This window comes from Thunnus thynnus, chromosome 13, assembly GCF_963924715.1.
Source record: "Thunnus thynnus chromosome 13, fThuThy2.1, whole genome shotgun sequence".
Classification (NCBI taxonomy): domain Eukaryota; kingdom Metazoa; phylum Chordata; class Actinopteri; order Scombriformes; family Scombridae; genus Thunnus; species Thunnus thynnus.
The window spans coordinates 13,737,559-13,762,685 of record NC_089529.1 but is presented as its reverse complement, the minus strand read 5'-3'; the positions used below and the strand labels follow the sequence as shown (position 1 = coordinate 13,762,685).

Genomic DNA, 25,127 nt, shown 5'->3' with positions numbered 1-25,127 from the left:
GTGATAGCTTCACACAGCCAGTGGGCCAAGCTTTGTTTCGTCAGAGGCTTTCCCTGAGAATGTTCCCTGTAATACACGTCATGTGTTGTGCACTTTCATTGTAGGTCTATAGGCTGCTGCCTGAATTTGCTTAATGAAAAGCAAGTTTTGCTTTAAAAATACACTGAGCAGAGGACACATTTTTGATGCTAAAAATCTTGGTTTCCCCATTTTCTTTTTTAAGGTTACATTGTTCTATTATCTTACAGAATACACTTAAGTAAAAGTCATCTTATTGATATTTCTTTTCTCGTCTTTATTTGCATATTGGATATTATGATAATCCAAAAGTAATCAAGTTACGTTACTTTAATATTGTAATACCTGGATTAGGATACTGACTACATTTTAACAGATATTTAGTAATTGTATCAGAATACATTTTTAAAGTGACCCTCCGAACCCTGTGTATCCCATATAATCCATTCTCACTCTGATCCCTCTGTCTGTCCTAGATGCTCCTCGTGTGGAAATCATCCACTCTCTTGCAGTCCCTCAGGAGGGTCAGTACTTAAAGCTGGAGTGTGTGTCCAAAGGAAACCCCTCGTAAGTCACTCAAATTTTGTAGTTAGTGTCAGCCTTTTATATAATGCATCAGACAGGTACAGTATATGTCACACATCTTATGTCTCTTTCTCATCCTCTCACCTCCCAGACCAGATCCTGTGATGTGGACAAAAGACGGCGGTGAACTTCCTGACCTGGACAGGATGATTGTAGAGGGGAGGGAGCTCACCTTTACTTCACTCAACAAGACAGACAATGGCACCTACCGCTGCGAAGCCAGCAACCACCTAGGGACCAGCAGTGCCGAATATGTACTCTACGTCTATGGTGAGTTCAAAGGAAAGGCTAAATTGGATAAACTGGATAATTATATCACATCTGGAGGTAAAAGAAATCTTCAATAGTTACTCATTTGACACCACGGACCTGTACAAGAAAAAATCTGCCAGACGACGCCTCGGACTCCAATAATGCTACATATAAATAGTGTAAAGTATGAACCTCACAGGCACAAGCACCAAACTCTATTGCAAAAACAAGGCTTATAATACCTCCTGATCTGCATACTATATCAGTGCTAAGACTGATTAGTGGTACCATCTCTCACAGGGAGAATAAGGGCCTCAGGTGACACAAATGCCACCAACGCCTTTCCTTAAATAAACCTGCGTCCCAGATCCTCCACACACACACTCTCACACGCACACACCAGGAGGGAAATGTGTGAGGGAGGCAGAATTTAGTGCTGCATTGTCAGGAATATCACCAGGAAGGATAAGTAATTCCTAGCAACGCCAGAGGAGGTGAATAATAAGACTCAGTGTCATGGAAAACAGATAGCTCATCTTCTTTTCCGTTTCTCAACTGCCATTAGTCTTTCGGCATTAAGTAATATTGCTTAAAAAAAGCAGAGCAGTGACACATCTCTTTCCCCTCTGTTTTAGAAACTTAGACAATGTGTGATAGCAGACAAAAAGGCAGGTAGTTTTTGGCCAGAGGAATCATCCAACTGGAGGCGAAAGAGAATTTCCCTAAGTGGATCAATAAAATATTACATTATTAATATTACATGCACCGAGGGGGAGTGTTTCATTTTGTCTCTTATTTAAAAGCAGGCATAATCTGATGGAAAAAAGGAGAAAATAAACCTCTCAGGTCCAGACAGATATGCTTTGCCGGAGCAATAGCGATTTCTAATATGGTCCTGACCGTCCTTGGTGGATGTACAGTAATAACCAGATGTGGAGCTGTTGACGGATGCAACCAAGGTTTCTATCAATAGTTCATGAAGTGCTTTCTGCTGGTCCTAGCCAAGGACACAACAACATGTGAAAATCTCAGGAATAGTCAGGAATGTAAAAATAAAACAAAAAAAGAAATGCTACATTTTATCTTGTTTAATTGTGTTTTGAAAATAGGAAAAACATACTACTATAAAGTTACATTTCATTATTTGATAATACATATACATCACTCACTTTTATGTAGCCCAATGCAGTGATTTATTGCATTTGATGAATCTAGACACTCCACAGTAAGAGCAAATTTATACTGTCCGTATCCATGTTGATGCAAGGGGCCGCATGATGTAAATTTTTTCCACCCATGTCCGCAAGGAATGTCCGCACTGATAAACATATGTGAAGACATCTATGTATGCCAGTGTAGTTAGGGGCAAATATAGTCCTACAACAGACGGTGGTTGTGCTTTTACTACATTGGGTGTCTGCATACACGGATGTGTGCACATGTTCGTCAATGCGGTCATAAATTGTGGTCTGCACCCCCGCAGCCATGTGGATGCATAAAGTATAATATAATATGACAACTTGAACTTCAGCTCGTAGTGTAGAGTGTGTGCTGAGTAAAATTGATAAGATTGATAAAATTCAAGGTAAGGGAGAAGGTGAAATCCCAATGTTATACAACTCAAAATTGATTTATTCAAATTAGTAATACTGTCATCACACATTTTTTTATTTTATACTCATCCTACACAGTAGCTACTGTGTGATACAAACTTGATTAATTTATATACTGTATGAAGTTTACACCTTTTATATATATATATGTGTGTGTGTGTGTGTGTGTGTGTATATATATATATATATAGATAGATAGATATAGATATAGATATAGATATAGATACAGATACAGATATAGATACAGATATAGATACAGATATAGATTTATATTTACATTACTAAGATCTAAGATATTAAGTTAAAGGATATGGCTGGTGATTTTTTATATTTTTCCTATTGTCAACAAATCCCATGTGCAGAGCAAAACCAACAAAGAAATAATCCTAATCACAAGTATTGTATGTATATCCAAAGCATGATATATCTTACATATCACAACCTCTTGACTTTGTGCTGAAGTTATTTGAGAAATTTACAATGTAGTACAAAGTCAAGAGGTTGGGATTTGTAGCACAACAAGCTAGTGAATCTCTGTAAACGGAACCACGTTCCCATCTGCCTTACAGCTACTCTCCAGAAACTGAAAACGTGGTCGCTGTTATTAGTCTATGGAGCCGTTTCTAAAGAAACTACTGTGACCGTAATCTTTGAGGTGAAGGAACATGTTACCCAGTCTAATGGTGAGGCTCACTGACTTGTTTATAAAAGATTTTGGACAAAAACGGAGGTCTATGGCACAGAGGAATGAGACTTATCAGGGTTTGGACTCACATGCATGGTTGGTTTGGCTCTGCACATCAGATTTCTAGACAATTAGAAAAATATTGAAAATTAAAGGCCATATCCTTTAAAGCAAATAATTTATGTCACAGTTGCCATCTCTGCATTCAGAGCCACAAAACAGGACAAGCCCTGAGGAGTGATATATACCACGTGATGTTTTTTAGGCTGTATTAAAGCAGAGGGAGATGTGTTTTCCAGGTAAGCAAGGAAGTAATTGCAGTGCCTACCCTTGTCTGAATCTGATATCAATGCCAGTTAAATTACTGTGGTGAAAAAAACATATATCAGCATATTGATTAGGATCTCCGAGTTGAGAGATAAATTAAGAAATTATCTCCTTTGATAATTTATTGGTCCACTAAAATAGGCCTATCAAAACACAGGACGAAACCATAAAAGTTTCATGGCATATTTCTGAGATTTCGCACTTCCTACCTAATTGCAGTGCATATTTTGTGGAGCTTTAATTAGTGTGCTTGTCCCACATGCCAAGGTGTCTGTGTGCACCTAACAATTCCTTCAAATGCCAGCCAAATGTAACAACAAGAATAACCAATGCACTTAATGGCAGTGATGTTATTAAACTGACAAATTCTGCACCACAAAAAAGGCAATTGGGTATGGGAGGGTCAAAGAGTCCTATCCAGATTCATTACTTGTTCTTTTGAAATGGCACCCAGTCTGTTCCTACCCTTCATTAGTGATTAGCACATCTTTTAGCCTTTCACAATTGCAGCCATAATTCTTGGAAAATACCTTTTTAATGGTTCCTCTGCAACGAGGAGACGTTTTCTCTCTTCCCTCTTTCCTGAAGACATGCATTTAGCTGCTTAGTGATTCACGCTAAGGTTGAAATGTCACTGAGACACCCAGGACAGTTGGCCCTGAGAAAGAGTACCACATCCAATTAAAAGCTTCTAGCTCACCATAAAAATCAGAGTGACATAAACATAAAAGCCAAGGTGGTAGTCTAACCTCATTAACTTTGTCACACTATGTTTCAATCCCATATTTCCTGTTACTTTAACTTGTGACGGTGAGAAACGCTGCCTTTGATGAAGCACTTTTCCCATTATCCTGTAGTGAGAAGTCAAAAACTGAGCATGCAATGACAGCCCTGCTACCTTTTTTTTGTTTAATCCTGAAATCATCATTGCAAACATGGATAATTGGCACAGATAATTTGTCAAATTACCTCCATATGGCGTAATCCAACTTTCTTTCCTCTCATATGTTGAGAGGTTCCCGCTCAAGATCTATCTTCATCGACATCAGCCAACATTAGCAGATTCGAAGTTAATCCTGTTCTCTTGCTACAGATGTAACCTTCACATTCAAAGACAGAATATTTTAAATCATGATGAAAAGGAGGATCGGGACTATAACATAACGTGAAGATGACAACTTGCAACATTATTTCCTTTACACTACTTTGTAAATATTGCATTACTCTTTTTCAGATTTTGCCAAAAACACACCCACAGGCTACTCTCACACATGCAGGAATATGTAGACAAATACTCCTGCCTTTTCCTGGATGAACATGCTTGATTTGTGAATTGTACCTCTCATCTAGAACTCTATATGCTAAATGTTTATGACAAAAAAGTACATATAAGACATTCAGCTATTTTAAAAATGTGTGTGTCTCTTCAAATATTGCATATGTGAACACTGATCCAAAGAAAATCATTAAAAATAAGCGATGAAGGTCATTTAAGGTAAATAAATTACACAGCAAAACATTTATAAGACACAAATATATATTGGTGATCCATGTAATGCTCTTTTCTTAATTAGTGAGAATTAAAATCCACAAAAAGGTATCAGCAATGCTTGAATTAATGCACAGTATTTTGTGTAATGCATCATTTTGCATCAACAGTGATTCATTGTTGTATTTTAGAAGGTGCGTGTTTTCAACAATCTTATGTTTATGCTTCATGTCATGATTTTGCAATTTTTTGCTCCTCACCATCACTATAATTTTTTTTTACCTTAGACCAGTGTGTGTTCCCTTATCACAGTATCTAACTGCCCCCATGTGAATTCAGTTTTTTTTGTTGTTGTATTTTTTTTTTCTTGTGTATAAGTGTCTGTCTGTCCCCTCCACCAGACGTCCCCACCACCCTGCCTCCATCCACCACTCCCCCCCTACATCCCATCCTTCCAGATCCTACTGCTCTATTAGGCGCCTCAGACCCCACAGTCACTGGCAACAGAGGTACAGTACCACCCCACGCATCCCCACAACCCCCTCAGCATGCTATATTGCCATTTCGCTCTTACTTTTAATGTCCTACTCCTCTGTCCTATTACTTCACTGCCTCAAGCTTCAGCATCCATGTCTTATGTGACACTGAGAATGGGAAAAAAATATCTACAATAATGCCTTCCTGGGACAAAATTTCTTCCCTTGCTCCTGATAATGTGTTTTGTTTGTGTTTTCACATTAAGGACATTATTTAGATTTTCTAAGTCTCCAAGATACACCAGGTCATTGTATTCAAAAAGAGTCTAGCTGTCCAAATACTCAATCCACTGTCCCCGTGACATTTCAAAGACTTCAGTACGTCTGTGCCCTGAAACCTCAAAGAAGCAAATGTCATGTCCAACTGAAAATGTCTGGTCACTCGAGATGTCTCATCATGACTCCTAATTCTGTGTTAAAACTTGGAGAGTTCTAACTTGAAAAGCTCTTTTTCAAAGTAAGCATAGAGGACATCTTATTGCTAAGACTGTGTACTTAGAGACTCTATTTCTGATGAGTATGAATGTTGTTGATATAATCCTCCATATTACCATTATAATATAAAATATGAATAATGGGATGCCATCTATAATAAGGCTGAAAAATAAATGTTGAGAGAGGCATAAAATGCTGACGTTATCTCAAATTTCAATTATCTCTAATTCCTGCAGAGGCTGATGACATGCAGAAAGTTATGGTTATGGATTTAAACTTTAAAATCACTGTTTAAGTTTGAACAACAAGGCCCCATGCCAAAAAGAGGTATTGTCACTAGAGAACGGGACATCTTGTCATGTCAAGTCTGAAAGGTTAGATGTAGTGGTCTGGTGTGTGTGGCAGGCAAAGTTGGAGGTCTTAGCATATTGACCCGGGGCTACGAAAACTGGCTCCTGGGAGGTGGAATATCACGTAACCGCTGAGGAAGAAGCTGGAGCTACAGTAGGACAGGGAGTGATACCAGCTACATACAGTGTACCTCTGGGGGAACTTTCGTTCAATCCTGTGCAAGTTTGGGGACATGGTATTTGAGTGGGCCATATTCCAACTCTCCATTGTGGAGGCAGCTGCTCCAAGTTGGAGCCAGAAGGTCACTAGTGCCTCACATGGTGGCAGCCCGAGCGCCCACTGATGGACACCGGAAAGAAGTTATCATCAGGGGAGGTGAACTGCTTAACTCGAGTGAGGATATTGTCGAGTGCTTGTGAACCCTACCAACACAGTTAAGGAAGAGTTGGAAGACTCAGTTGTCTTGGTTGACTTGGTTGTCTTTAGTGTTGCGCTGAAGTTGAGGACAGCGCCTACGGACCAACAGATGAGTGTGGTGGTTCCCATTTTTCAAAGAGAGGACTGGGGGTGTGGCCAAATTTCTGGCCACTCAGCCTTCCCAGCGAAGCCTATGCCATATGCTTATGCTGGGTGATTGTCAGACCTCAGATTCAGGAGGAACAGTGCCGATTTCATCTTGGTTGTTGATTGGGTAGGACTCAAGGTGGGTTGCACATCCAATCATGCATGGACATGAAAAAGGCAGATAATTGTGTCCTCCTTGATGTCTCCAAGAATATCAGTATACTGCAGACATTTATTTATGGTGAAAATGTACTCATTATGTGATCTAACATCATTAATTTTAAGCTTTACCTGCATAATCCAAAGTGAATGGAATCTTTGTTAAACCAAGATTTGTGTTCTTTGCAGTTGGATAGGAAGTGGCAAAATATCCCAATTTTTTTCACCCCATTTCAAAAGCACTGCGTGAGTCAATGACACACTTAATCACACAAAGGCCTGCACAGCTGGACAAAGGCCTACTTTAGAAAAAGTTCAAATGACTATTGATTGGTTGAATTGCAGTTTGTCTAGTGACTCTGTCTCTTTACATGTTGTCTGTCACACTATAATAATGATGACACAGCACCATGTCTGCTATGGTAGAGGGATGTGTCAATTTAAAACTAATGTGCTGTAATATGTGTATGTTATATATATTTATATATATATATACCCTAACCCTTAATTATGGTTTCTAAAAGGTGTTGGAAGTACATGTTTTTCTGAGATGATTGTGCAAACTGACAATTTCCAATATTCAATATTTAACTCATATTTTTTTTCTTTTTGATAACATAGGAAACTGTATATTTTCTCACAAAACATAAGAATTTAATTCAACATCAGATAAAATTGTATTAATATGAGAGATTCAACACACTAATCTTTTTTCTTTGTCCCTAAATTCTCTGCATTTTTTCTCTGCAGTTTCACTGAGCTGCTTCATTTTTATTTTCATTCATTTTCATTTATGTGTTATTCTCTCACCATGTAGACATAGCAGAGTTTACCTTTTGTTCTGTTTTGTGTCTCTCTCTCTCTATTCCTCTCATCTTCATGGTGCTCCACAGTCCAATAATTTCCTCTCATCACCGTATGCTTTCTCCAAATTACCATCTTTAAAGTCCTTTAGGAGTCTTGACTCCTTTTCTACTTCTATTTTGCTGCTTTGCTTTCTCTCAAAGCTTTTGTTTCAATTTTGCCTCACCCGCTTCTTCTCTTGTACCCTCACATCTCTCCGAAGACCCTGTTAGATAACAGGCTTCTACACGTTGTTGGATATTCTTCATCAGCGTGTCTCAATTCTTCTCTTATGTCTGTTTGTGTAGTGCAGAGACACAAGAGGAGTTGAGCTTCTCAGTGTATCTTCAGGGAATCTAAATATCAGACTCCTTCACTGCGTCCCCAGTCAGAGGATACTACACTATCTGCTTTCATGTGTCTACTTGATTTATTACCAGGTCTCTTCACAGGCTCTGGATAAAAGCAAACAACTGTGGAGCTGTACCAGCCCCATGACGTTTTGTCTTTTTAATAAAGTTGTCTGCCTGTGTAGAGGAAATACACACTGTAGGTTCAACACTATAACTCATATGCTCAGTATTAGCATATGATATACCTGATGAGCTCTTAAAGTTGTACCTCTCTCTGCTCTGCTGTCTTTCATGTAACTGTCCTGCATCTTTTGTCTCTTACTATTTATCATCAGCACATTGCAAATAAGACAACAGAAGGCCACCATGAGTAAGGCAGAGGCATCATCCAAACAAGACCCGGTTCAGGCAGAGAAGAGATATGCTGCTGGTGCTGCAAAAAATGTAGTTATACAGTGTGTGGACATAGGAGGGACTCTAGATTCACAGTTTATTGGTTTTCATTGAATAAATGATTGATAGATGGCCTTAAGTCACATCAAAGTTTTGTATGTTCAAAAGGTGTTCAGACAGAATTCTTAAGGTTTTACTTAAAAGGTGTTACAGTGTCTGGTGTTATGTAATGTATTAGATACAGATCCATGATCAGTCCTTGAGAATTTTCTATGCTTTCACTCCTTACATTGAACTCATTCAGTCACACAGCAAGGCAATGAAAACAGAATGTTATGCATTTGCAGCTGCAAATGATTTTCATACTGTTTATTTCAAGTATAACATATCCACTTTATCAATATTATTTGTCCAGGCTAAATCCTTATATATTAGTGCTCTTTCAGAGTAAAGAGCGAGGTCATTTTGTCTTTGATCTCAACAAGCCCAATTAGCTACCATGTCAGGCCAACTGGACAGTAAGGTGATTCTGCTGGACTACATATTCTCTATGATGGAAATATATGAGCCATCATTAGGCCCAGGAGCAAATTTGGAATGGTGCACACTATACTTTTCATCAAACTGGATATTATATTAATTCAGTATTCAATAACCTTAATCTGAAATCACCAAATATACCATACTGAACTAAGCTATATCTAATAGTGACAGCAGTGCAATATTTAACATGTGATTCTGCAACACATGTTACCATTTTGAGGCTTTTTTTGTTTTTGAGCCAGGGAAACACTGAATGGTTAAAGAACATTGTATTCTAAATGCAATAACTGTGTGATTTTGTGTTTTTCATTTGTTTTCAAGCATGCTAAAAGTAGCCTTTAATATACCAGAAAGGTATCATCCCTCTCAATTCAAATTTGAGAGAGAAACACTATTCGCATGACAGTCGTAAATTGGCTGCACAACTAAAAACAACCTGCCTGCACTTTGTCATTCTGTGGGTAACAAGTGGTTCTCTTCTCAGTAGTTATAAGATTACATATTCTGTATTTATAAAATGTATTTGCAAGATATAAAATGAATATACAAGGACAAGTTATTTTACAGTATGAGTTCACAATAATAGCTTTTTTTTGATTTTACAACTAATTTTGCTGACATGGTGACTGTAAGTATTAGTGACCATTGTACCATTTTATGGAAGCATTTATTCATCCTTGCAGGAATATTAGTGAATAAATTTCATTTTGTAGACTCAGTGGTTCTAATAGGAAATGTAAATTTGACAATAACCCATGCCTTTAATTCTAGCCGTTTTTGACCTCTAGAGTGCAGTGCAAGTGTACAGGTATGCAAGAGATTCCAGTTTTTTCACCTGTACTTAATAATGCCAGGGCTGATGCATAACTGTAGTCTGTGATTCACTTTAATAATGAAGTGCTGGCAGGTACACCCAACACACCCACCACCTCGATAGCCCAGCCAGCCTTAATGGCAATAATAACTCTTTCGCTAAGTATCAGAGGTCTATGCAATGTCATCAAATCCCCGCCCCCCACTCCATGAGTTCTCTAAAATCTGCCAAAAGCTTTTTCATGGCTTGCAAATTAGCTTTGACCTTGTGAAGCTGAAAGGTTGAATCATGCACAAGGTTTTCTTTGGTGTTTAATATATTTACTATTCACTTCTCATAATCAGCATTTGTGTGGCCAACCCCAACCCCTGTAGCCTAATATTGCGGCAGAAAAAGGGCCCACTGCCGAGAAGACAGTAATTATTCATGCCTAGTGTGTCTCTGCCTGTGGAGAAGACAGAAAAAATAAAATAATACCCATCTACCTCCTTGCACAGTAAAAGTCTCTTTTCTTGGGCCCATTAGTTCTTCCCCAAGAGGAACAGATGATACAAGTAAAGAAATATACCAACAACCTTGAGACAATCAAAGTGTATTTCATAACTTCTATTGCTAAATTGTTGAAAATTGAAGTTTTAACTCTCAAAAAGGACCTGTGGAAGTTACTTGGTAATCCAAAACCACCATGGTCCAGAGCAGACGTCTTTATGGTTGGTATTGTAAGGCAAAACACAAAGGATCTCTGCTCTCCTCTTGAAGTTAATAGCAGTAACTACACACTCGAGGAGAATTCAAGAGCAGAGGCAAGGGATTGGTTAGGGTTCAAAAATTGGCATTAGTCTATCCTTTCTCCCTTTTCAAGTGAGTGCCTTCCAAAAAGGCTGCATATGAATAGTAAGATGTGAAAACAGGACCACTCTCACCCTGTTTGGGTTCCTGAGACTCAGCCAGCTGATCCACACTGAGACTGCTAACCTTCCTCACAAATATCAGCCCACTAATCTTAATTTAGCTGTCTGTCTGTTTTAGGCAGCAGTAATGATATCACCTGAGGATTTCCTTCTAATTGGCTGAAAACTGAAACTTTATACATAAACAACAACATGAAAAACCATATTTGTTCAACCTCTGATGATAATTTGAAAGTTTGAAGAAGTAGTGGGGAACACACATCCTTTGGGTAATGTGATGTTGTTAAAATATTGCTTTAGGCTGTTAATTTGTCTCAATCAGAGGTGTGGTCTACAGTAAGTGGGATTTCCAAAAGGATGAAACTGCTGGGAATTTAATCTAGTGTTCAGTGTCTCAAACTGATCCAAAATGTGCTCCCTCATTTTCAAAAAAAAAACCCACTCTTACTTAAGTTTTTAAAAATATTTAGAAGAGATTAGCATGTTTAGATTTGTTTATTTTTCTATTTTTATCCAAATGTTTTGTAGCAATCCTTCAAGTCCACCAGAAAGGAACAGAAGAGGCTACACAAAGCACAAATAGCTACACTATATGTGTAACATCGTACAAGTATACAGAATAAAACACTAACCAAAACTGAAATTACAACATTATATAAACAGAATATCAAACATTCAATACTGTAGCTATTCATTTTGAAATCTACCTTTCCAAAATTGCACCTCGTTCTTGTCGTAAAAAAAGAAAAAAAAATTGTGAAAGGAAATCTGGATTTAGTCAGAAAACTTGAAGTAGAGAACAAATTAACTGAAGATGATATCAAAACTCAACACGTAACACAAAAGGGAACATAGATTACTCAAAGTCCTTAAAAATATGCTTTTCAAAGGTAGGGATACTGTTGAAATGTCAGTGAGGCCTGTTTTATTGCTGTTACAAATTGTTTATGAATAAAAAAGGGCACATTGCACTTCACAGATACTGATGTTTTATGTCTTTAACCCCACATTCACCTGTTCAAGCTGCTTTAGAATGAGGACAAACCTTTTCTGAAAACTCAATAAGTGAAGGGACAATTTTCATTCCTTGGAGGGATTCGTAAATGCTTTATTCCATTGCTATTGATCATGTTTTAAATGGAGGGCACCGGTTAGGCCATGCGATGAGCAAAAGACATATTTTCTTGAGGGCAAGTGTTCAGGTCAGCTGGTTGGTTGCTGTGTTTAAACCAGAAAGGCTGAGTTCCAGTTGCAGCATCCCCCGGGGCTGATAATGGTTAAATATTGAACAGTACCAACCATCTTCTCTCCATTTTCTCCCCTACTCTCTACTCTTTCCACCATAAAGCTGAGGAGCACCGGAGAAATTAAAACATAATGCAAAGGTCTTTCCACTTATTGCTGGGCGAGTTTATTGATGACCTGTCACATTAACTCACTTTGGGGAAGAATTATAGCAACAATTTGGAATGAAGTGTAGAACAGAAAAAGAGAAATCATTAGATCCTGGGGCTAATGTTATGAATTACATGTAATAGCCCCTCTATTCATTAAACCTCAATGGCAGAGGACACTTTCAGCAGTCTTGAAGATACACACACATACATGCACACACACACACACACAAGGCAGTCTAATTTTCATTTGTTGACATGAAGTTTTATTTGGTCCTTTATTCATTTTTCTCTCCTCGTCTCCCTCAGGGGTTTGTTGGGCTTGTAGTGGCAGCTTGCTTCCTCCAAGATACTTTCTATGTGGGCTACTGTTTCTGCTGCTCTTGGCCTGCAGTTGGCTCACACAACGCGATTCTTCAAAACTAACCAGCAGCATAATACATTTTATGAGAGAAAATATCTGAAAAACAGCAGCAATATAGTGGTGATTAGGTTACTGCAGGTGTATCATTGACGTTATCTCCCTGCTTCTTCCTTTGTTGTATTTTATTGCTGTTTTGAAGAGGTTATGGATTTCATAGAACACAGAGCTGCTTTGATAGACTGATTCTTGCATGCGACTTAATGAATTCACATGATTAATTATCTCGCTTTGCTTATAACTTCATGCTGTTATCCCGCTGACCACAATTTCTTTTAATTCTGAGAAGAGAGAAGGAGGCGGTTGAATATTCAAGATAGTGTCCAAGTCCACGTGTGGGCTTTATTGAATGATTAGCAGAAGTAATTTGTTTTCAGAATCTAATTAATCCACTCAGACCCAGCAAGCAATAATGTGCAAGGACACACACAAACTCACACACACACACACACACACGTGTCTCAGTAATGTCTCCTCCTTTCTGTCTTTCTAACTCTTCTACATGCATGTATTCAAAAGTGGGTGCACATGTGTCTTTCGGCCCTCTGCTACAGCCTCCAGGGACTCTTTCATCTCGGCAGTAAAGCCAGCATTAGATGCAGATTGGTAAATTTTTTAGTCTCAGCCAAAAAGTTGGGCATAATTGACTCATTGAACAAGTCAAGTCTGCAGGCACTTTTCACCACTTTCTCTCCTTTACTCTCTATATGTTTGCAGGCACTCTTGCTTTTGAGTCTCCAACTTTAACTTGTCGTCACTGCAGCAGAATCCATGCAGAGTACTATGTGACTCTTTATGTTTCATATTTCACCATGTGCAAGGTCTTAAAATACAAATGTACAAAAAGCTATTGTTGGACACACCATTTATTGTTATATGTAGTTATATCTTATGTATAGTGAGTAATTGTCTTATAAATATTTGAGAAACTTCATATTAACTACAAAAAACTACAAAACATAAAAGTCATATCTTACTGTACCTTCCAGGGCTTCCAAAGATCTTTCACATTGTTTCTCATTAATGTAAAAGTCTGAGTTCTTGTTAATGCAATCTAATAGTGTCTATTTTAGCACACCAATGTGCTCACACACACTCAGAGATTCCCTGACCGACATCACAGACACAAGGACACTGCAGCTCTATAAGCCCATGCTTAAGCTAGCTGCTGCTTTATTGATCTGAGCAAGTGAAACCATTGTTTCACAGGGCTACATCTAAGATAGAGAGAGGAAAAAGCCTAATCCAGAAGAAGAAAAAGATGCCTTTAGGGGATGAATTTTAATATTACCAAATGTAATACCAAGGGGAAAGAGACACATACAAAGAGAAAGAGAGAGAGAGATATGTTAAGCTATATATGTAAAGACCATGTGAGTAGCATGGGGATATGATGGATTTAAGGATGCTGCGTCTGATCAGCTGAGATTGTTCATGTAAAAGATAACTCTAGATAAAAGTCAGTGCAAAGGATGCTATACTGTCAGGCCCGAGAGATGCTGTAACAATAGTTTACAGCATCTTTCTTTGGGAAAAAATCTCCTCTGGAGTTCTTCAGATATTGACAGTGAATGTGCTGTTTGAAGAGTGAGATAAGGACACATATTTGACATGCAGTATTGTAAGTTGCCCATTTAGCAAGCATCCTTTGACAAAGTGATGCACCATTAGCTTCACACAAACAGAGCAGTTTGTTATCTGATGACTTAACAAACCAACAGTAGCCCTATCTAAGCTCAATCCTAGTGCTCAATACAAACTGGTCAGCTGTGAGCGTACAAGTAATAGTTGTCTATACTTGTTACGGAGTGTTACGGATAGACAGACAACACCTGACAGTTTTTGTTTGGAGCAGAAATATGTTTCATGTTCTCAGTTTACAATCTTACACATCTGTCACAGCTTTTCTTTTATTCATGCATTTATTTTAATGTATAGGAGACTTCAAATGCCTTCCAAAAATGTGATGATAGCCCTCATCATTTAATCTGACCAGATAATTTGACTCTACATTATGTTTTTTCCATTTCCAGCTTTTACACACCCTCTTGAAAACCCACACAGTATCAGTATCACATACTGCATCCTCCCACAGTAAACCCCAACATCAGTGAAACAGATCAGATGAGGAGTTAGTGGGGCAGTTTAAGAGCAACACTTTTGGTTCAATCCAGCCAAGCAGTGGCTCACTATAGCCCTAAACCCCTTTAATTTATTAAACAAGCGCAACTCACAAGGCCAGGCGACAAGGAGAGGGTTATAAATATTAAAAGAGGAGTTTGCTTTGCCACGCTCTCATATTAAATCACACAGAGAAGAATGTATGTGCTTTTATTAAAAGATAATGTGTTCTGGAGCCATAAAAATGTATAACCCTCTCCTCTAGATCCCTCTCCTCCTTGTCTTCTTTTGTTTTCAGTCTTAGTCCAACTAAACTTTCAGTCTTTTCCCATCTATGAAGCTCTATTTTTTTTTCATTTCCTTTCTCTGTGTCTTCGTGCGCCCTCACTGTATTTTTCTCCTTCCGTGAGTCGCAACACACGAGAACAGAATACATAACAACGGAGCAGGTGGACCATGTTTTGAAGGTGCTCGCATGAAAAGCATTTACACATTGGAAGTTATGAAGAATTTATGTGGCAGGTATGTGAAAAATGTTGCGGGCTAAATGTTGCAAGATTTTTAGTGAATGGAGTACTCCACTGAAAATCTAATCTTGAGTATCAAATACTCACCACTTGACTAGGAAGATGCCTTAAAGTGTGTAGTTTGCTACTTCTTGGATGAGTGCTGTAGTCAGCCTGGATTCACAGTAGTTACAAAATGGAAAAGAAAAATCAAAACATTCATATTAGCTTCTCAAACCACTACTGCAGCATAATCAGCTTCTCCACCACTGACCCTTATCGATTTGCCAATAGATCACCAAATAAGCTACTTCTGGTGACAGCACAACATGCAAGTACTGTAGTTTATTTAGCAATGTTGTGGGAAAAATGCAGGTATTTGGAACATACTGAACACACAGATCAACAGTGAAGAAGAAGCAGATTATCCTGCATGATGCACATATTTGCATTGACTCAAGGTCACTATTGTATAAGCTGACTTCAGTGAGCATCTTCCATGAAGGAGCAAGCTATAATCTTTTCAGAGCAACCTTTCAAATCTGCTTAGGTGGAATATCCTTTAACTTCCAAAGTGATGCAGTAGCTGCACGATCAGACAACATGTTCTGGAAGCTTCAAGAGGATTGACTTAACACCCAACCACTTCGACATGATACCAGCATGTTGCAAGTGTTTTCCACTCTACAGGCAGATGTATGACTGTATGGTCATGGCTTGTTTGTGCTCGCGCTGGGTTGTAACAACCAGCCAGAAGCGTAGCAGTCAGACAGTGAGTGTGTATGATGGTGAAAAACACTCACTGTCCTGACATATAGAGGTGAAGAGACACAGCCATGTGTGTAACTAAACGCCCAAGTCCTCGCCCTGCTGGGCTGTGCCAGGGGAACATTCCTCTACTCTCTGCTCCACTGACCAAGCAGAACCGCAGCACAGTGAAACGGCGCTTCTCACGTCTGTGTATATGACTGCATGTGTCGCTATGAGTGTGTGTTTGTCCACTGTGAGGCAGTGAAGTGTGACGGCCTGGTCACTCAGACCATGGAGAGTTATGGAGCGAGAGCAAGCCAGCTGTTCAATTTGGCCACATGGGTGGACGCAGAAAAGAAAGGGAGAAAGCTGAAGAGAAACGGTGTCAATAGACAACGTGTGCTGTGTGTCTAAGCTGCCCTTCTATCACCGCTTACCTTGCTCTGACATTGCCAGATTTTTGCCATCATGAGCCCACATACACGCACAAATACACATACGAAGTGACAGGGCTGTGTGTGGCTTGCCCTAGAGGAATAATGAGATGAGTGCTAATTTCTCAGGTGTCATGGACAGATATGAATAATACAGGCTATTCCGTTACCCATCTCCCCCACCACTGTCACTGTCAACTTTTTTTAGATTCGCCTACAGTGAGTCCATACCCGGTCAGTGTCACGTCCTCACTCTTACCTTGAATAGTCTGCAAGCCAGACTTTGTGAGAAAAGGAAGCCAAGGTGAATAAAGGAAATAAGCTATTGTTGAAAGAAAAAGGGAAATGTTTGATGGATTTCTGCATGAGGCGTGAACAGGCTCATCACGCAGATTCTTCACTCTTTCATGACTGCGCTATCATTTCGACTGCTTTTCCAACAGCTGGGGACCTGTAGCAACTCTCTAACACCTAATTCATTTTCCTAACAACAATCCTTGCGTGCCAAGAAACAGAAAAAGATTGATCTTTCCTTCTTGCCTTCTGTGTGATTTATTGTGATTTATTTACTGTGCACTACTCTTCCACTGCTGCCCTGGTTTGCATGTTGGGGACTCCTGCGGCACAGTGGGGTGTCCTGAATTATTCACATCTTTTTTTCCCTGACTCCCTCTTTCATTCTCTTTTTCCTTCATTTTGCAGGGCGAATGTGTGTCTGCCTGTAGCTGCTCTTTGAGTCAATGTGGTGTCTGTCTCTCTACCTCTCACTTTCCATTTTATTATTCTCAGAGAGCTAGCTAGGCAGCTCCGCTCTGACTGCATGATGTGAGAGGAGAGAAGAATGACAGTAGCTCAGAACAATCATTAGAGCAGGAACGAGCTGGAAATAATCCTCTCTTTCCTCCTCGCACCGTTTTGTATTGTCTGTCTTTTGCTGTTGCTCTGCCCTCCCTCCCTCACCTCACCATCCACTGCCTTCATCTGCTGTCTTTGTTTATCTCTCTGTCTTTCTTCAGATCCCAACGCTCTGGGGCAGCACGGCACTGACCATGCCTTGATCGGAGGAGTGGTGGCTGTAGTGGTCTTTGTCACCTTGTGTTTAATCATTGTTCTGGGAAGATATCTGGCCAGGCATAAAGGTAAGAAAAACACAGTGGACCAGATCTGAGTCTCTCAAGGCTCATGGACCGACTGAAAGTTGTCCTACTTGTCCCATTAGACATCAGAGGCTTTCCCAATGCCCAGGTTACAAGTGCATGATATGCCTGCAGTGGAGAACAAAGAATAAAGGCTTTAGACCTGCACAGATAGGAAGTTTTAGTGGACCTTTGATGTGCAACACACAGCATGATGCCACTAATGCATACTGTTCATAGGACTCATTTGGTTATTATTTTTTTTCTATTTTACAAAAACAATCCACAAATGTCATTGTATTTATTATTAGATGGATGAATTAACATTGGAAAATCAGCCAAAGAAAACCAATAATGTAAAAATCTGTAAACATCCCTTCAGTTCAATTCAACATTTGTATCTTTTTCTGTCTTTTTTTAAGGTTATTTATAGACATGAAACAGGAAGAGAGATGGGGGCTATCACATGCAACAAAGGTCCCTGGAATCAAACCAGAGATGTTGTGGTTATGTGTTATCTCTGTCATTAGTCTAGCAGGAAGGCCCTTGGTCATTGTTTTTTTATTATTTCTAATGAGGGACCCTGACTGATCTGCAGAATAAAAAGCAGCTTTGTTGAGTTTTCTTCTTCAGTTTCTTTTACTAGACGTCTATTTTTTAGCCAGATTAGCCAGGTGAAGACTGCAGGACACAACTTTTGGTGCATTGAAACAATTTTGATGAAAACCGAACAAATATTAAACAGCTGAATTTGAGCTAAGAATTTTGAAGCGTGAATACAGGATAACAAATAGAAGCTCATTCAGCAGTTCATGGATGCCAGAAATTTTACTTTAATGTTCAGTTTCCCACACAAAACTGACTTTTTAGATATATTTTAGAAAATATATTTTTGTTCAAAAGGAGGACAGTGAATTTTGTTCCCCATCACTTATATCTTAAGTGCATTTGGAGGGGATCTTCTAATGGTCAGTATGAACAGGAGGAATGATTACAACTAGCAAAATCTGTTTCAATGTTCATATGTGCACCTGACTTTTGTTTTAAGACAGACTTGAATAATTGTGAACCTATCCTTTAAGCCTTGAGTGCCACTATTGAGAATCCTAAAGGTGTAAATGCTTTTCTTCTGTATGCGTGCAGGGTTTTTCACACTTACTCTGCCATATTTGCATATCCTGTGCTATCCCAGCTTCTCATCATTCTGTATATGAATAATGTAGCATTACTGATGTTGTCTTCAGATCTGTTTTCCGCCTCAGGCAGCAAACACCAGGCAGGGGTGCTCGGTGTTTGTTTTTCTTTGATATAGGTTTGTTTTTCGTTTTCCACAGGAACATACTTGACAAATGAGGCCAAAGGAGCGGACGATGCACCCGACGCCGACACAGCCATCATCAACGCTGAGGGCAACCATGCACACGCAGAAGAAAAGAAAGAATACTTCATTTAGACTGCAGAGGGAGCTGTGCGGCTCTCTCCTACACCTTTCCCCAGTTTCAATCTCTGTATCTCTTTTTCTCTCTTACCGTCTCCCCCTTTTCTTCTCCACCTCTGACCACTGCCCCAGTCATGTCAACGAGGAACCCGCAGGCAGTCCAGACAGAGAAGTTCCCCAAGTGTTTTCCTATTATTGCCTTTTGTTGAGCCCATTTCTATCATTTACATCTTTTTCTTTCTTTCTTTGTGTTTTTTTTTTTTTATTTCTTTTTGGTAGCTTTTTGGTTTTCACAGGCAGCTTGTCGTTGCTGCTGAAGTTGCCCCCCTCTCTCATATATTTCCTCATCTTTGACATGAAAACCTGGAAATCTGTATATCTACCATGACTGCTTCTTACATGACCTCTTGTTCATCTTCTCTCCTGTTGCCCTCCAACTAGACACCCAAACACGTACCCCCTTTTGCTTACACACATCCACAAACACATATCATATCTCACATCAACACGGTGCCTAAAAATACAGACGCCATTGAACTTCTGTCAATGCCTTCATGTATCGTCTGTCAGTAGCAATGTAAATGCTTTGTAGATGGTTAACTGGACCATCATTTCATTGCTTAGCTCACAGCTTTTGATTATGCATTGCATCTTTTTTTATTTGAATGAAGATCTGTGCTGTTTACGCCTTATACATGTCTATCACACTGAATATGGTACTTTTAGATGTTCCACCTCCCCGACCCCATCCTCTAAATAGACTTGTAATTAAACAGTTGACCCTTGTAAGATAAGACGAAGGTTTTGTGTAACACTGTAGCAAGGTTTGTCAGATAAGTGTATAGTATGATTTTCATTATTAGGGTAGGGGTAAAGGGTAGTGCGGTATTGTTTAGAGCAGAGAGTACACACCAAAAATATATGAAAGATGCTAGATGAAGCATTCCATCAAATAAACTCAATCAAGTATATAAAACCATTTGCTAATCTGCTGTTCTTATGTACTTTTGTCTGTATATTCCTGCACTGCCCAAGCTGCAGAGACATCTTCAGTGTCCCCTTGATGGCTTACAGCAGTTTGTTATTCACATAATGGGTTCAGGTGTACAGAAAGAGTCAATCACTTCTCTCTAAAAGCTGTATAAATTGTATTGAAATAAGTTTAGCTTTTCACTTTGAATAATTTCATTTATCTTTATGTCACATTGAAATCATTTTAAGGCTTAAAGATCCCATGAAATGAGCTATTAGGAGTTAATACAGGACAAAAAACAAGTGCACAGTTACAGTATGTACAGGAAAAGCTATTCACTATTCACTATTTCAGTAAACCTAAGTTAAATTGATACCTCTGTCAGCATGAGGTCCAGGCAGCTTTCCACAGTGGTTTGTGTACAATTTTTTTGTTCATTTACTTTGGCCCATAGACTTTATCAAATTATATTATTACTTTATGCAAGTCGTGATAACACATTTTATGTTTTTATTGCCACCTCCAAAGTTAATTTTCAGCAGTTTCTGACAATTGAGTTACACTGTAGATATCACATCGTACACTCCCACCTCTCAGTCTGCATAATTGCTCTTCTTATTTCCATTTTCTCGGAGCCGCTCTCCATGAACTGAACTTTGATTTCTATTTCATGGGGTCTTCAAGCAAAAAAAAAAAAAAAAAAAAAAAAAGAAAGAAATAGCATGTGAGTGCTGGTTCATAGATCTGCAGGGGCCTCCTTTCCAAAACTAAAAACTGAAGACAAATAAAGAAGCACAAAAACGTCTGAGTAAATGAATGAGTATTCAATAAATGAGTAACTGTGTTCCTTTGCCAACAACTAGATTGCCTTGGGAATGGTTCTTCTATTCAGATGGGTAGTGGAAAGATGACAATACTGGGAAAAAATATAGTGCATCTTTTTGAAAATGTAAGCAAAATCATGTTTTTTTATATAAAAAAAAGTTTCTAATATTTTTGGTTGAAATTGTTCTAAGCTCCCTGCTGTATATTGTGTCTGCTAAAATGTGGTTGATTGTGAAAATTGCTGTTAAATTCTGGATCCTCGTATTCCTTCAAATTTGTATATTAGCCACCTTATCTATTTAGTTTTTATCATTTGTCATATGGCATAATCTTTATTAGACAACTTTTAAACAAACATATTTTCTTTTGGCACAAGGCATGTATATAATGTGTGAGAACTGAACTTTGGTAATACACATTGGCATGTTTTCGATGAGTTCCTTTTCATGTTTAATTTATTTGAACTGAAATTATTTAAGAGAGAACCACAACAAAAGTATATTTGTAATTTAATTTTGGAGAACAGTGGCTTTTGTGTTTGTGGCATGCTCATATGTGCTACAGATTTGAAGGGTCTGGCGTCATAGAAAATATGATTAATGAAAGAGAGGAAAAATACAAAACTAATTTAAACAAATCTTGAGGAAAAAAAAGTTATGTTGTCCTGTTGGACTTTTGGTCCACAGAGAAAGAAGATATACATCTTCACCAAATCCTTAAAATGCTAATTGGAATTGAGATGCATTAAAAGAAACATCACCTTTGTGTTGGAGGCATGGAAGGTTTCACACACACTAAGACAAACATATCCTTGTAAGCAACTTTTGTTTCTTTTCATATGTCCCAGCTGTTCATCTTTCATCAGTTTGCAGGAATGAGGCTGATTTATGTACATCTCTCCTGTGAAAGAGTGATAAACACAGTGACCTCTGGAACTCAAGACTTAAAGTCAAGGCACTAATCTAGTAAGGGAGCAAATTATTACCAAGGGCAATAAAATAGTGGGCCCAGCTGTCTCCAATTCGGTGGCAAATTTACAACATTATGCAAATAAGGTCAGCAAGTAAGGTCTTTCTCTGTTTGTTAACTCAAGCACTGCCGGAGTGAATCACAAGTTGGGAATCATTAGATCGATCACCATCCGTCAACACAGATGTAGAATTTAGGTTGCATATTGCATTTTAGATGCATAATTATTTGTTTAAAAATGCAGAAGGTGTGCCACAGTTTCCATATTTTACAATTTTAGTGCACTTCAATCAATATACCAGTATTTACAGGTGTAACTTCAGCCTCACCACGAAACTTAAGTAGATCCAGATGTCAGTGTTCTAGACTGGCTCTGGTCTTTAGAAACCTTCTGTATCACATTTGTTCGATAAATTTATCACAATGTTTTGTTTTGGGTTTTTTTTTTACTTTTCTATTTAGTTCTTTTCATTGTGTCTTAAGTCAATGATGCTGTCAATCAAATTTTGTGTTGCTTTACCACTGTATCCATCTTAGAACCAAGAGAATGGTCAAATGGATTTGTTGATTCTGAAGTCGGAGAAACAGTCTGTTTTCTATTAAATGAACGCATAAATAAAAAGGTCTGCAGTGATGAGTTGGTGTTTGCATCAGAAATTTAACAGGTGCCATTTCCTGAATTATGCATTCTGAATAATTTGATGGATATTTCTTAGTAAATGGTAAAATGTGTTGGGGTTTTTTTGTTTTTTGTTTTTTTATTTTTTGCTTTTCTTTCTGAAAATTACATGTAAATATTTGTTTTGACATGATGAGTAACAAGCTAATTTGTTGCAAATGGCTTTTTATAATAGTTAGACCAAATCTGAATCATTTTTTTTATTTGTTATTTTAACAGCACACATCATCATGCACTATTTTACTATGGTATAATCAACTGTAGCTCTGTAACATCTGGGAGACAGTTAGTCGTATTTCTTTGTTGTTGTTGGTTGAAACTAAGCTTTAAACCTGTTGCCTCCTTACTTTCCAACATACAACGGTTAGGTTTAATATCCACTGCATCATGGGCCTTTAATTTCATGCTGGCGGCAAGACAGTAACGTGTGCTAACGTAGTTGCAGTGCAGTTTTCATTGGGCACAAGTCCATTTTTTTAGACTCATGGCTGTTTAGTTATTTCCTGGCTCAAAACGAACCCACTTCCTGTGACTGGTGGTGGGAGTGGTGGAGCTGAGGTGGTGTGTTTATGCAGATCAGGCAGTGCAGTAATTTTGGCATGTGAACAGTTTTCTTCTTGGCACATACAGACCTGTACAAAATCACAAAAAAAACCTTTCCTGTATGCTGCATGACTTTTGCCTCTTTCACTTTGTTTTTTTTTAATCTAGTACATATTTAAATGCACATAAAATACATCTTTTAATGGGATTCAAGCAGATTTTGTAATGGTTTAGTTTAATGAGTTAGTTATACTAGTGTTGTCATTCACAACTGCGTGTAGATTGTAGGATTGTTTCCTTTCAGCTGATTAAAACCTGAGGCCATCAGCTGTACATCATACATGTGTTCCACTTGTATTAGGCAACAGACAGTAATAATAAAAACACGTTTTTCTGCTCTACAATTTACTGTGGTTGTTGCCTAAGTGCACACATATCATTACCTTATAAAATAATTTCACATCGCAAGAGTTCAGCATCTCCTGACATCTAAATTCAACCCAAAAGCGACATCAGAACATCCTTGGATGCATATTTGCTGTTTGTTTGTTTTCCCCCCTGACCCTTCCCATGTCCCCTTGCTGCTTTTAAAAGGGAGATGAGACATGCTGATGTGATCGGTGATTATTGAAGCTTATCCAAACTCCACCTGCTGATATGGCATTATGTATTCATCCTGCTCCAGCCTTTTCACCACACTGCACTGCCCCAACAGCATCTCTGGTTGACAAAGATCAGGTTGGCACACGTGTGCATTTGGCCCCACGTTTGCGTTAGCAATTGCGCTTGTCCCCAGTTTCAGAAAATTATAGGCCCATATCAACTAAAAATATCAAATCCCTGATGAAAAAGGGAAGAATATGAACACAATGGCCACTTTGACTCATAATCTGTCTAAAATCCGTTTTTTACTGTATCGTTTAACATTTTGTTTTAACTCATGGTTTTAATGGTTTTGTTCTCCACAGCAGTGATAAAAGCATGACATGGCCTGTTCCAGTCTTATCTCTCCTCCTCTGACCCATCTTATGTCTTTGCTGTACAGATTGGCTTCAGTGCACTTCTTTGTTCCTCTGCAATATTGACACTAGAATCAATTAGCCCAATCTCCATATTGTCACATTGATGACAACAACATGTGACAAAAATCGCATGTAGTGTTGTTTTTTTAAATTATTATTATTATTATATCTATTTCTTTTGTTTTGCATCTCAGGAATATATTTCACTTAGAGATTCTTTTTTTTTTGTTTTGTTTTTCTGTTTTTAAAATTGGGGACTTGTGAGCACGTATCACACTGCTCGTCCCAGTATGCTGACACCATGTATTTGTTGAGTTTTAGATTATCACAATGTCAATAAAAATTATTCAGTGATTCATCAGTTATTCTGTCATCTTGCTGTCATTGGGATATTAGACTTGAAAAACTGTTTTTTAATATGATCACTGACTTGAAATACTGAGATTTAGAAATATGCTGCAAATAATCATGAGTTTCAAGAATGATAGAATTCGTGTTTATACACAATGTTATCTAATTCTAGCTTATGGTATGTAAGCAGTTCAATGCTTTTGTCCTCTGTCATTATGTTGTCCTCATAGCAACACACATTTTATGTCTATCAGTCTTTAGATTGAAGGAGTTGTGATGGACTATCACTCACTAAAATACAAAATATCCATAGTAAAGCTCTGCAAGATCAGGATTAGAGGATTAGACACGTGTTAGTTCAGCTTCTGATGTATCTTGGTGAAATAAGGGGTTTTTAATTAAGCTGTAATGAGAGGGCTTGATTCAATATATAGCACCGTAATGGAGGTGTTTTTCTCCCATTGTCTGTGGGATTTATTATATTTAATTTAGAGGTTCATTCTCATGTATGAAATGGAATTGTTGAATAAATAGTTGCCAAAACATCTGTTCCAGCCTGATTCTATTTTTTAGTTGTTTTCCTTCTGGAGGCCTCTTATCTGAGCATTTCTGAACTGAGAGATAAGCACTGATGATACAGTATAAATACTGCTGCTTTGGAAACATCTGTATTTGTTCTCATAAGGATCCATGC

The 25,127-nt window shown here is 38.3% G+C and overlaps 1 protein-coding gene across 3 annotated transcripts in view; it reads left to right on the top strand.

Annotated features, from left to right (window-relative positions):
- Positions 1-24,168, top strand: part of cadm2a (cell adhesion molecule 2a) — a 232,102-nt gene extending 207,934 nt beyond the window's left edge. For 2 of the 3 annotated variants that reach the window (XM_067608144.1, XM_067608143.1), the window contains 5 exons: positions 495-585; positions 695-873; positions 5,371-5,478; positions 17,514-17,636; positions 18,968-24,168. In XM_067608144.1, coding sequence (XP_067464245.1) covers positions 495-585; positions 695-873; positions 5,371-5,478; positions 17,514-17,636; positions 18,968-19,086 — 620 coding nt within the window. In that variant the 3' untranslated portion in view covers positions 19,087-24,168. The remainder of the gene's footprint in view (positions 1-494; positions 586-694; positions 874-5,370; positions 5,479-17,513; positions 17,637-18,967) is intronic. The other variant, XM_067608145.1, reaches the window with a different exon arrangement.
- Positions 24,169-25,127: the final 959 nt, after the last annotated feature.